Source organism: Varanus komodoensis, unplaced genomic scaffold (genome assembly GCF_004798865.1).
Source record: "Varanus komodoensis strain SLA01 unplaced genomic scaffold, ASM479886v1 scaffold4, whole genome shotgun sequence".
NCBI lineage: Eukaryota > Metazoa > Chordata > Lepidosauria > Squamata > Varanidae > Varanus > Varanus komodoensis.
Window position 1 is genome coordinate 60872965 of NW_025335941.1, and position 13824 is coordinate 60886788.

Consider the following 13824-nt stretch of genomic DNA (forward strand, 5'->3'; position numbering starts at 1 on the left):
AAAATAATATAAAGAGAGTGCCAGGTGAATATCCTTGGGGAAAGCATTCCAAATACGGGGACCCCCCACAGAAAAGACCCTTTCTTTGGCCAGTCACTCACTCTATGGGAGGTGACTGAGGCCCCACCGGTGAGGGTGTTCAAGGACAGGCTGGACATGCACATGGTGCGAATGTCGTGAGCGGAGCCGGCTGGAACCGGGGGTCAGACTAGATGGCCCCGGAGGTCCCCTCTGACTCGCTCTGTTTCTATGTTTCTGTTTCTACTCTCAGCCTAACCAACAGCACAAGGTTGCGGTTGTGAGGATGAAACAGAGAGAAATTTGTAAGCCACTTTGGGTTCCTTACAAAAGCACAGCAGGATATAAATTTAATAATAAGTTTTCAATGTATTTTCTCATATGTATTTTTCAACGCATTTTCCCTCCAAATACACTGTTCAAAACATTTTTTATCCACAAACGTGCATTTGATTTTATATGCAGTTTGGTGCATTCTTCAAGCAGGAGTTGCAGTGCAAAATTTGGAGACGTGAGAAATCTGAAGGATCACTGTGTTTTGTGATGCATGCATTAGTTCAAGAGGTATGAATCATCGCTCGCTTTTCCAAAGTATGTGCCCATTCTCTTAAGTAAACACTAGAAGTTTTAGTGTACATAATGTATTCTTGATCATTAAGACTACATTATGTACAATAAAAGATAATGACTATATTATGTACAATAAAAGATATATTTATAGCCATTAATATATGGGGGCTTAACAATAATTTTGAAACAGCTGCAACACTGAAACAAAAGACAAAACAAAATGCAAATTGATCTTGATAAGTTGGAGTGCCGGGCTGAAAACAACAGAATGAAATTCAGTCGGGACTAATACAAATTTCTGCACCTAGGAAAAGGAAATACATTTATTTATTTAAAACTTTGTGAGACCGGCCCTTACCGTAGTCTTGGGACGGTTTAACAATGACAAAAGACAATAAAACACAGCATCCTAATCAAATTCCTAACCAATCAACAATAAAACCCATATTAAAAACAGTCAGCCTAAAAATAATGGGAAAATTAAAATGCTTTAGGCTGGCACCAAAAAGAAGAAAGTGAACCTCTCTGGGAAGTGAATTCCACAATCAGGGTGCAAACACAGGGAAGGCCCTTCTCCGGGTAGTCCCCCTCCTAATCTCCTTCAGGGAGGGCTCCTGGAGAAGGGCCTCTGCCTCAGATCTTAAGGGGCAGGCAGGCACATATGGAAGGAGACGCTCCTTCAGGTAACCAGGCCCTAAGCCATTTAGGGCTTTATAGGTTATCACCAGCTGTTTATAGGTTTATAGGCCATAAATTGCATCATTGCAAGATGGGGGATACTTGGCTCAATAGCGTGACAAGGATCTTGGCATTCTTGTAGATCACAAGCTGAATAAGTCAGCAATGTGATGTGGCTACGAAAAAGGCAAGTGCTGTTTGGGGCTGCTTTCACAGAAGAAACATTTCCAAATCCCATGAAGTGCTATTTCCCCGTACTCTTCATGCTGAGTGCTGGATCCCGTTCTGGGCACCAGAGTTTAAGGAAGATGCAGACAAACGAGAAAGCATTCAGAAGGGGCAGCGAAGATCATCAGGGGGTGGGAAACAGTGCCCTGCGAGAAGAGACTGGAGGGCATGTTTAGCCTGGAGAGGAGAAGACTGATGGGACATAGGATAGCACCCTACAAGTCCTTGACAGGCTGCTATGCAGAGGAGGGCCAAGATCTCTTCTCGCTCCTCCCAGAGTGCAATGAAGGGAAAAGCAGGCTCACATTCCAGGAAACCAGATTCTGGCTGGACATCAGGAAAAACTCCCTGACTGTTCAAGCAACAAGGCAATGGAGCCAATGACCTTGGGAAGTCGTGGGCTTTCCCACAATGGAGGCCTTGAAGGCGCAGGTGGACAGCCATCAGGCGGAGATGCTTCAACTCTGTGTCCACCACTGAGCAGAGGGTTGGACCCAATAGTCCTTTAGCCCCCTCCGACTCTTCTATTCTGTGATTCCATAATTCTAAGTGCCAGTGGGAGAAATGAGATGCATTCAGTTTTGAAATCCTGGCTGACTGGGAATGCTTTTATTTGCTTCTGAATGCAGAAGGAGTAGATTGGGCCAATTCAGCATCCCTGGAGCCACCACAAAAAATCCCTGCTCTTTGCAGATGGCCGCCAGGCATCCACAGTGGACATAACCTGCAGCAGGCCTCATTCGTCAACTGCTTGATGCCATTCCCTCTATCACAGACATTCAGGCTGTGACTACCATTGTTTGCCTGGTCAGAGCACTACCACCCATATAGAAGATGGAGGTATTAGCAGCCTTGCAAGAACACTAAAGTTTGCAGAAGTAACAAATAAAAGGCCCAGCTTTAAAAAAGGGAGGTGAACTCCTATATCATCCCAAAGCGGGTGGGGGGGGGAATACTAGGCGGGCACTGAATTCACTATTTGCAGGAAGTGGAGGAGACAGAGAACTGGTGGAAGGATAAAATAGAATCCTGGACACTTCTCGGTGCACCATTTTCTTGCTGGTCCCACTTAGCATCTACAGAGATACTCCAATGTCTTCTAGCATTCACTGCACCCAGCCTTGCCACGTAAGATCTTTTTAACAAAGTTCTCCACCACCACTCTGTTTGCTCTGCAATGAACCTTCCATGTCTCTCCAATCAGGCTTTGCCATTTCTGAGCGACTTGAAACAGTCTCTCAGAAGTTCACCTGCTTTAGATCCCCAATCTTATTTAATTAGCTCTGCTCAACGTATCACCAATCCATGTGAAGTCAGCACCAGATGTTGCCATCTGTATTCATCAGTAGTAAAGGCAATCACAGTAAAACGAAAGCTTTGCTGAGTATGGCTGAGACCTAATTTGGCGTGCAGAGTTTAGTTCCGACAGAGCGAGGCTGAATAAAACTGCAGTGCTGCAGTGGCTTTACTCAAATTCACGGTGCAATTGCACCTGGAATTCCTTGCAGAGCAGAAGAGGGTGCAGAAAGCAACCCCCAAATGTGTGATGCTGTATAAACCAAATGGAGAACAGTGGAAGAAGTAGGACTTTTTCTGAGCATGTGTGAGATGGATCCCCTAAACAATCAGGTGCCTAAAGTACATTTCTTACAAGGAAAAGCTAAGAAGATTGGGATTGTTTTGTGTGGAAAAGAAGCCAGCTGAAGTGGCAATCCTATACATAAATACTTAGCCCCACCAAACTTAGTACAGCTTATTTCTGAATGCGTGGGCTGGTGTTGGAAGCAGAGAGGAATCATAACACAGGTTTTAAAATAATGTATGATGTGAAGTAAGTGGATAGAGAAAGCTTTTCTCCCTCTGTTATGTGTGGTGGAACATGCCCTAGGTGCCATCACAGCTATCTGCACCTCTCCAGAGAACTAATGAAATTTATTACGAGGATATTAATATTAGAGCTAATTAAATTATTTTGAGGAAATTTAGAACAGCGGAACCTTGGGGCCAGGGGCCAAATCCAGTCCTCTTGGGATCCTAATCTGGCCCTTGGGATTTGCCAGAAGGCCCCATCCCATCTTTCAGTGGGGCAGGGGTGGAGAGATAAGTGCAGGACACCTCTGTCCTCATCAGGATGGCCATGTGGAACCTCCAGGGTCAGGGGAAGCTTGAATACCAGTAGCAAGAGGAGATGTGGGGATGCCCTATGAGGCGAGACTGAGGGAACTGGGTCTCTTCAGCCTGGAGAAGAGGAGACTCAGAGGGGATCTGTTGGCAACATACAGGTATGTGAGGGGGTGTCACACACAGGTGGGTAGAGACCTGTTCTCCCTGCAGAGGAAGGCAGGACGCGCTCCAACGGAGCAAAGCTCAGGAAGCCAAGGTTCCATTTGGATGCCAGGAAGCACTTCCTGATAGTCAGGACCCTGAGGGTGTGGAATGGGCTTCCACGAGAGGTCGTTGAGGCCCCATCAGTGCGGGTGTTCAAGGATAGGCTGGACATGCACATGGTGGGTATGTTGTGAGCAGAGCTGGCTGGTGCTGGAGGTCGGACTGGATGGCCCAGGAGGCCCCTTCTGACTCGCTCTGTTTCTATATTTTGCTCTCATGTCTTGCTTTTAGGTTTTGCAGAGGCCTCTGGTTGGCCCTTGTAGAAGTTGGATGCTGGACTAGAAAGGCCTGTGGGTCAATCAAGCAGTCCTTTTCCTATGACAGGTCAAGATGGCTGTTGATTTTTCAAATGGCTTGCAAAGAGCAGTGCGAAGATGATACTTGGTCCATAAAATAAAACCTGCAAGGAAATAACCGCAAAGAGCCTGATCTGTTCCACCTACAATGCCCATCTTACTTCAGCACTAGGGTCTACCACCGTACCTGGGTTTAAAGGGAGCAGGACAGGCTGTGTGGTACACACAACTTTCCCTCCAGGCTTGGAATGGATTGGGGCTCTCAGAAGGAATTGCTGGGGAGACCCACTTCTGACCCTCTCCCCAGCAGCTGCTTCCTGAGGCGGTTGTCTTGCCTAATAGTAAGACCAGTCCTGGTTTGCCTCTTCTGCATGGTCAGAATCATAGTAGTAAGCTGGGACCAAGAAAGCAAAACTGTATGACTGGAGTAGACAAGGTGGCTACTCCCCGTGCCAGCATCAATCCTGAACATGGAGACTGATGCCATTCCAGATGTTACTGGTGCAACCTCTGATTCCCGCCATGCAGAAATAACAACCATGCCACAGAGCTGCGAATAAACTGGGGTCAAGATATGGATGACCTTCCTTCCTTCCTTCCTTCCTTCCTTCCTTCCTTCCTTCCTTCCTTCCTTGCCTTTTTGGCCAAAATCCACCCCCCCAACCCCTAGAGTACGCGCGCGCGCGCGTGTGTGTGTGTGTGTGAAAACCATACTACAGACTGTTGGTTTTCTCTGCGGTTCTACAGAAAGCAAATGTACCTTACTTTAAGTCCATGACAAGATTGATACAACATGACAGACCATACTATTATGGGAATTATTATAATAGGTCATTATGTGTGAACCTGGCCCATATAATATAATTTATATGCCACTCCATAGCCCAAAGGGGTCTCTTACAAGAAAAAATGTAAGAAGAACAATAAAAAGACAATTAAATAAAAAAGTAAAAAGAACAATAAGCTTGGCAATTAAAGGAATAAAAGAATAAATCAGTATTGGTGCGGGTATGGGAAGCATCTGCTGATTTCCAGTAGCTGATGAGTTGGGACAGGTTCCAGGTTTTTCTCCCCAAAGCAAAGGGGGAAGGAAGAACTGCAGGTGCACTCACGACGGATCGTCAAGATGCCGTATGACAGGAGGAATTTTTCCATGGATTTGCCATTTTCTGGCTGTTAGCAGCTGGGGAACACCGTCTGGGTTCCCGGCTATTCCCTCCAGGAAGAGCAGCCAGATGGAGCTGCAGATGGACTCCGGTGCTGGCCGATGGCAAAGATGCCAAACCCCAGGAGCAGCTGTCCTATTGCTCCCTGGCATTCTTACGTTGGCTTCTGGTTTCCAAGCCCCAGAAACAAGGACTGTTTCTTTTGGCTTCAGTTTTTCCCCCATAAGAAGTCAACTGTGCCCTTTAAACCATGGCACAGGTGATCAAGGTTGCTTCTCAGCTGAGATAACGTAATACCCCAAACTAAGATTAGCTGGTGGTTGAGCTGCCATGGGTGGAAACATGGGAAGGGAGAAGGGTTGGACATGCTCTGGCCTTTTCTAGATTCTTGGGAAAATTTATTTATTTAATTGTTTGGAATTTTTGTATGCCGTCCCATTCGCATAAGCCTCGGGACGGCTTCCAACATAATAAATAAACAACATATAAATAATACATATAAAATCCAGATTCCCCCTGACTGCAGAAGTTAAAACCAATAAAAATATTAACAATTATTAAAATATTGTCGAAATAAAAAGGTCTTAGCCTGGCACCAAAAAACAAATAATGGCGCCAGGCGGACCTCTCTGGGGAGCGCATTCCATAAGTGGGGCACCACCGCAGAGAAAGCCCTCCTCCAGGTACTCACTCTCCTAGTGGGCAAGTTTCCAATTTTTGGAACTTTTGTAAACTGGGAGGTACCTTCAATTTTGGAATCACAGGATTAGAAGAATTTTTAAATGCAGGTGCACGCATATTCTGATCCGGAGTAAGTAATCATATTCAACCAAGGGCCAAATTCCATTTTTTTATTTATTTGTTTTCGCATTTATTTATTTATTTATTAAAAGTTTTTGTATGCCATTCTATTATACAAGATCTCAGGACGACTTACAATATTTAAAAAGACAATTAAAACAACAAATTCAATAAATAATAAAACAGAACAAAACAATAAATCACAAAACAAACAGAGTGACTAACCTTAAAAGCTGTTAAATTTTAAAATACTGTTTCAATAAAAAGGTTTTGACCTGGCGCCTTAAAGAGTATAAACTTGGCACCAGGCGTACCTCTCTGGGGAGCACATTCCAGAGTCTGGGCACCGCAGCAGAGAAGGCCCTACTCCGAGTTGATGACTTTTTACCTCTCTTAGAGATGGTTCCCAGAGCAGGGCTTCTCCCATAGATCTTAAGGGGCGTGAGGGCATATAAGGAAGGAGATGTTCCTTCAGGTATCCTGGTCCCAAGCCGTTTAGGGCTTTATAGGTCAAAACCAGCACCTTGAAGTGGGCCTGGACTTCAACTGGAAGCCAGTGGAGCTGTAGAGGACCAGCATTATGTGAGAGTAACAGCCAGTCCCCATCAGCAGCCTGGCAGCTCTATTCTGTAGCAGTTGCAGTATCCGGACCATTTTCAAGGGCAGCCCCACACACAGCGTGTTGCAGTAATCCAAGTGGAAAGTTACCAGAGCATGTATCACTGTTGCTAAGGAGTGCTCATCCAGGTAAGGACGCAGCTGATGGATCAGTCGAAGTTGTAGGAGAGCACTCCTTGCCACTGCCGCCACCTGGAACTCCAGTGACAGCTCTGGGTCAAGGAGTACCCCCAAGCTGCGGACCCTGTCCTTTAGAGGGAGTCTACCCTGTCCAGAACTGGGTCAAAATCACCTACCTGGAGACCCACACTGGCCACCAACAGGGCTTCTGTCTTATCTGGACTGAGGCTCAGTTTATTGGCCCTCATCCAGTCCATTACCTCGGCCAGGCACCTGTTCAGTACAGCCACCGCCTCCCCTGGAGCAGATGTAAATGAGAGGTAGAGCTGGGTGTCATCAGCATACTGATGACTCCGCAGCCCAAACCTCCTGATGACTTCTCCCAGCGGTTTCATGTAGATGTTAAATAGCACGGGGGACAAAATAGAGCCCTGCGAAACTCCAAGGCAAAGCTGCCATGGCGCAGAGCTATATATATGCCTCTCAATAGCCCAACAGGACTCTCTAAGCAGCTAACAATATACAACAGGACAAGCACAAGGGAAAAGGGGGGGGGGGATCTGATGGAGCAGAGTGAGCACTTACAATCAAGTCTTAAATTCAGGTTTTGTAAAATCTATGAAGGAAGATGGGCAGAAGAATGTTCAGGAGCCACGTGCCGGAGGGCGGGGTGGGGATAGAGCCACAGGCAAAAGGGTTGGGGGGGGGGGCAAGGAAAAAAAGGCCCAGCATATTTTAGCTCACAGCTCTTTGTTCTGGGAACTGAGCCTTAGCAGCAGCTTTTCAACTTTTTATAGTGAGAGGAAGTGGACATATTTATGAAAATGACCCAACAGTTGGTGACTGGGAGAAAGGGAATGTGTGGCCACCTGCAGAATCCCACAAGGGGAGATGGAGACCCCAAAGGGGGTCAACTTTGGTGCCCGAGCCACATGTTCACCCCCCAGATATGCAGAAAGATCTTAGGTGCCTTGCTCATTTAGCAAGTCCTGAAGATATCTTTTTAATTATTTCTCCCCAACCCCGGTTATCTCAGCAGAGTGAATGGCACACCCATGACTTTTTTTAAAGCAAGACTGAAGAGCATAATTTTCCTCTGAAAGGACCCCTCAAATTAGTTTTTCTTGCCTTGTCTAATTTAATACAAGATGGATGTTCCCATGGCTTTAAAAATTATTTTGCCATGCAGCTGCACTAAGTCATAAAACAGAGATGGCTGCGTTAATGACCATGTTGCGAATGTTCATTTCATTAGCAAGGGGAGCCTGCTGTGTTTTCTGTCTCTCCTTAACAATAGGATAAGAGTTCTGTTCAACTGAGTGCCATGGGAAGGCGATTAAGTTATGTGATCGTTTCAAGAACGTGACTCTGCTGAAAAGACATTTGCGCCTTTGGCTTTAAGAAGGAGAGAATAGTCTCTTTCCCTTTCTCTCTCTCTCTCTCTCTCTCTCTCTCATGCTCGCATGTGCACTTGGGAGACACGGACCCGAAGGTGTGCGAATAATCAGCACCCCTCTTGGAAGGAGAGCGACCGGGTGAAAAAGCCCCATGCCCCCAGCGCCACCCCATGGCCTTTCCATATTCCTTCTGGAGCCTGGCGCCCTCCAGATGCTGTGGACTACAGCTCCCATCAACCCCAACCAGCATGCCTGGGAGTTGGGTGATAGGAGATACAGTCCAAAACACAGCTATGCCCAGAGATCTTCAGCTATGGGCTGTACAGAAACACAAAATAATAATAATAAGGGGGACAATTAAAAAAAGAGATCACCATGGCTTCTTCTGCTGAATGAGCCACGTTCCTTGTTCTGAAGCAGAATCCTGCTCCTGGAAGCCTCCGCAGTGCAATTCTGCTTACAAGCAAGGCTTGCTCTTTTCCTGCCGCCATGCTGCCAAATTTAGGCAGCCAATCTGGAGATGCAGGGGTGGGGGTGCAGTGCCTTCTGGGGTCGGGGGGGGGGGCAATGCGACACCCAGCACCCAAACACTGCACACCCCAGCTGTATATTTGGGGGAGAGATCCTTGGATTTCATTGCGCGAGTTCCTTTTTAGAGGCAGAATCTCTAAAAGAGCAGGTCTCAAAGAAAAAGAATGGGAGCACGTGTTGCTTCCCAGAGAGGTGGAGGTCGGGGCAGAGAAATGGGCTTTTATCTGATGGCTTAGGCAGCTCTTTCCAGAAAGGGATCTGCTTAAAAACTGGAGTGAAGTCAGGTCACTGAATAAGGACGGTGATCAGCCACGTCTGTCTCTCTCTCCTTCTCGCAGAGCCATGTTTGACTATGACAAAAGCAAAGACAGTGGCCTTCCGAGCCAAGGACTCAGCTTCAAGTACGGTGACATCCTGCACGTGATCAACGCCTCCGACGACGAGTGGTGGCAAGCGAGGAGGGTGATGCTGGAAGGGGACAGCGAAGAGATGGGAGTTATTCCCAGCAAAAGGAGGTATTGTGCTCAGTTCCCGCAGGGCACTTATTTTGCCATGAGTCGCTATGTCCCAGATTTGTTGCAAGATTTTATTTTTAATTCGTTATTTATTTTGCGCAAATGGCACATGACGATATCTATGAAAAGGGATAAAAGGAGGGGGATTCCATTTATGGTATGCATTTAATTGTTTTTACACCCTGACTTTTTTCCTCGAAGGAACCCAAGGTTGTATAATCTTCCTCCTCTTTTTTCCTATTTTCCTCACAACAGCCCTGTGAGGTAGGTTCAGTGAGAGTCAGTGACTGGCCCAGGGTCATCCAGTGCACTTGCGTAGCCAAGTGAAGACTAGAACCCAGATCTCCCAAGACAATACTCTAACATCACTCTAACCACACTGGTTCTGGTAGAACTCAGAAGAGACACACATTTCTCTGTTGGTCTTAACAACAAGGTTATGCTAAACTGATGCACAGAGTTGTTTTATGTGCAAGACAAAATCATGTGGCATTATAATTAACAATGGGTCCCCTGATTCCTTTGTTGACAAGCTTTTTTCATTAGGCCCTTGACACAAGCAGTTTGGCTATGCTGTTCCAGTGAAACTGAGCCGAGCTTCCTTGGCTCAGGATGCAGGAAGAAATGCATTTAGTTCATATGCTTATGTGAACTTAACTAATCTTGTACATTTGAACCACTGCGCAACTCAAACCTTCAAAATACATACTTTCCTGAATGTTGCAGTGGAACTCTCCAACCAAACCATGCAAAATGCATATATTAGGAGAAATAATGCACTCTGCATCCTCGTGCAAACTTTTAAAAATCCCCAAGGTTCAGGATGAACTGAATTTAAGACTGGAGAAATCGGCAAAGTTTGAAGTGAACCAAAGTTAAGACTGGAAAAATAGGAGACCGAGAGGAATTGCCACGGACAGATTCATCAGTCCATCGCTTTGGGTGGGGACTGAGAAATCATTTTGGAAGCAGAGAGCTACAGCACGGTCACTTCGTTGTTATGTGCTGTGATTTATGGTGACTGCATGAAAGAAAGCTCTCCAGAACGTCCCACCAATGACAGCCCTGTTCCACTAAGTTCGAGGCTGTGAATTCCTTGACAGAGTTATTCCATCTCATATTTTGTCCTCACCTGGCTGCAACTTTCCCTGGTATAATTGTCTTCTTCAGGGAATCTTGCATTCTCGTGATTTGTCCGGTTTTATCATTTTTGCTTGTAGGGAAAGCTCTGGCTTGATTTGATCTGGGATCCACTTGTTCATCTTTCTGTCAGCCCAGGGTATCTGCAAAGCTCTCCTCCGACTCCAGGTTTCCAATGCATCCATTTTCTTCCCATATAATAAGCATGTACCTTCTTCATTTAAACTGGGGGCAAGCATGGAAATCCAAGCATGCCCTTGTGTCCTCACACTTCATCTCCTTCTCGGGGAAGTAAGGATGGTGGCAGGAAGCATAACAGAAAGGAGAATGTGTGCACATATGCTTGGAATATTTCAGAAGGAGAAGGAAAAATAGGAGATGGGAAGGTGAGCAGCAGAACTGTCCTTTTCCCCCGGGAAATATTCTCCAATTCCCCTCCCCTCACAAAGATGGCCAAAATGACCCACTGCATTTTCACTGCCCTGGAACAGGGCAATGAAACTGGCAGGGAAATTTCAGCTGATTCCTTAAAAACAGTGACTTTTTAATTGCATTCCAAATCTTTGATGGGCAATCTCTTTTTGTCAGCTCTGCTTTCGCTTTCCGCAATCTTGTGGAAGTTCTTTGGTTGTTTGAATTGTGATTTCCTAACTTTTCTACTCCTCTGCACTTCTGCTGCATTTGGATAAAATCTCGCATGAATGCTGTGCTTTATCATCATTCCCCCACACCAATGGTGGGCCTAAATTTTTGCTCTGAGTAGCTCCAACTCCTCCTCCTCCTCCCCCTCCTCCCCCCACTCTGCTGTTGCTGCTGTCCAGTCAATTACCTCTCCTTCTGGGACCCACCAACCCTCTGATATCCATACATTCCAGTGCATGCTTACTTGAGAAAGACAGGTCCCCTGATTAAAGGTATTCATGGTAAAATACCACAGTGATTTATCACTGATACCTCTAGACCTGATCCTTGGCCAGTTTCTGCTTTGCAAGACAGTAAATAAGAGAAGATTTTGATGCACAAATTTGCAACTCTCGTCCTGATCCAGGTTAAACCTGAGAGCTCCCTTCCAAAAGAAAGCACAGTTATTGTTGTTGTTGTTGTTGTTGTTGTTGTTGTTGTTAGAACATTTCTATGCCGCCCCTTGCTTCGCCAAGCACACATAACTCAGAATCTCCCTCCAAGAACTGTATCCCCCTGGCTGCAATGGAGGGAGAGCAGAGGCAGCAACCCCCCCCCCCCAGTCTCTGAACTCACCTGGAACCAGCTGCCATTGGCCTCCCCCACTCACAGAATTGCAGACCATTAGTGCCTATTCTGCCTGCAACTGAGGCAGAGCTGGTACCATGAGGACGTAGCTGTCAGCTCAGCTGGGTTCTCCTTCAGTTAGTTTCTCCTTTGCCGTCATGGTCTCCAGCAATGCTCAGCACACCTGATACAGCTGATTCCTGCATTTCCTGGTTTTCTTCTTCCATCCCCGTTGTTTTCCTTTATCATCGCATCCCTTGCATGGTACACCATTATATTACATTGTAAGATACCCGGAGTGCATTGGCAGAAGCGCAGTCTATCGGGGCTTTGCCAGAATTGTTGATTGATTGGTGAATCAACTGTAGTGAATCAATCAGTGTTAGAGTGGCTCAGGTTTGTTCCATAAAATGGAAGACCACATTGTGTTGTGAAATGCACTGTGGACAGAGAGACAGACGTCTCTCCCAACTTTATTAAAAGACTAATAACATATACGGCAAATTAACTACACTTTCATGCTGAGGTCAGGACACTTAATTATCTCTGGGGAATTGCAAATAAAATTTCAATTTTAAAATAATAACTCCAAGTTTGACTTTGACTAAAGCAAATCTTGCAATAAAAAGCACAGTCACATTTGGAGAGGGGCTGAAAGTGTCCTCTTCTTCTATTATTATTCTGATGTCCCTGCTTTTTCCAAGAGTGGGGGGAATAATTCAATAAGGGTTCTCATTTGTGCATATCAATTCGTGCCGTATCTTTATTTTTTCCCTTTGAGTTAGAAACATGCTTAAAGCCCTCACTTCAGATAAAGCTAACAAACCTGTTCTTACATTAAAAGCCAAGGATTACAATCTTGAGGGATATTGAAAAAGTTATCTTGCTTAGTGTGCTCCCATCTAAAAGAAAAACCCAGTCGAGTGGATAAACATGTCCTACTGACAACCCAGGCAGAATAACAAGATGTAACATGACTTTTGTGTCCAGAGGGGGTTTGCAATGGGCAAGATGGCTGCTTTCTTGCCCTTGAAAATTATTTATGAAGGACATTTCCCTCTGTACACTTCTGACATTTAAATAGAACTGGGAGAAAATAGAAAAGCTTTTAAAACTTGATATATCTGGAAGCCCTGTGCCAGGGGAACCTTTCTATTTTGGGCATCTCCTAGTGCCCGTGTTCTTGAGAGGGGTCCACCACAGTCTGGTGGAGTGGCAATTTTTGCAAATTGTGGCTTGCTACCAAAATTGGCCAGCAAACCAAACATCCAAGTCTGGAAAGGAACAAAGTGAGGTTGTTACTAGCAAATGACCCATTTTTTGCTGCAACACCACCAGATTTGGACAGCGTTGTCACAGATGGCCATGCTGGGGGGGCAACCCAACAGCTTGAGGTCCAGAGGCTCTGTGCGGCCCACCCCTGCTAGAACTCCACAAAGCAACACAGAAAATATCTGACAGGCTCGTGGGGTGGTGGACCTGATCCACCACGGTCATGTGCCTGCTGGCCCTGCCCTCCACTGGCCACCTGTTTGGTGAGCAAGTACGGAATGGGTGACTTATATGGTGGACAAATGCTTTGTGCTTCCAGCACAGGATGAGCAAAGCCTTCGCCAGCCTGGCATGAACAAATTAACTGCACCATGAAATTCCTTTAGGGATGGCTTCCCCCTCCCCACATACTTAGATTTGCACCCACTGCTCTTAATATTACAGCCTTTTTGCTGTTGCAGAATCCTAGGCGTGGGGGACTCATCTTATCATGGAAGAATCGAGTTGGAAGGGGCCCATAAGGCCATGGGGTCCAACTCCCTGTTCCATGCAGAGTTCCCAGTTAAACCATCCCTCTCAGATGGCTGTCCAGCTGCCTCTTAGAATCACAGAATAGGAGAGCTGGAAGGGGCCATGAAGGCCATCTAGTCCAGTCCCCTGCTGCTGCAGGACACCAAGTCACACCATCCCACTCAGACGGCTGCCCAGTTTCTCCTTGAATGTCTCCAGTGTGGGAGAGCCCACCAACTCCCTAGGCACGGGTTCCATTACCATACTGCCAAAAACCACCAATCAGAAAGGGGGCGTGTATTGTGCATGTCATCATGTCACAATGCAG

The 13824-nt window shown here is 46.1% G+C and overlaps 1 protein-coding gene across 7 annotated transcripts in view; it reads left to right on the forward strand.

Annotated features, from left to right (window-relative positions):
* DLG2 (discs large MAGUK scaffold protein 2) overlaps positions 1 to 13824 on the forward strand; it is a 959957-nt gene that overhangs the window by 886343 nt on the left and 59790 nt on the right. For all 7 annotated transcript variants that reach the window (XM_044442340.1, XM_044442334.1, XM_044442335.1 and 4 more), the window contains one exon: positions 9150 to 9326. In XM_044442340.1, the coding sequence (XP_044298275.1) occupies positions 9150 to 9326 (177 nt within the window). The remainder of the gene's footprint in view (positions 1 to 9149; positions 9327 to 13824) is intronic.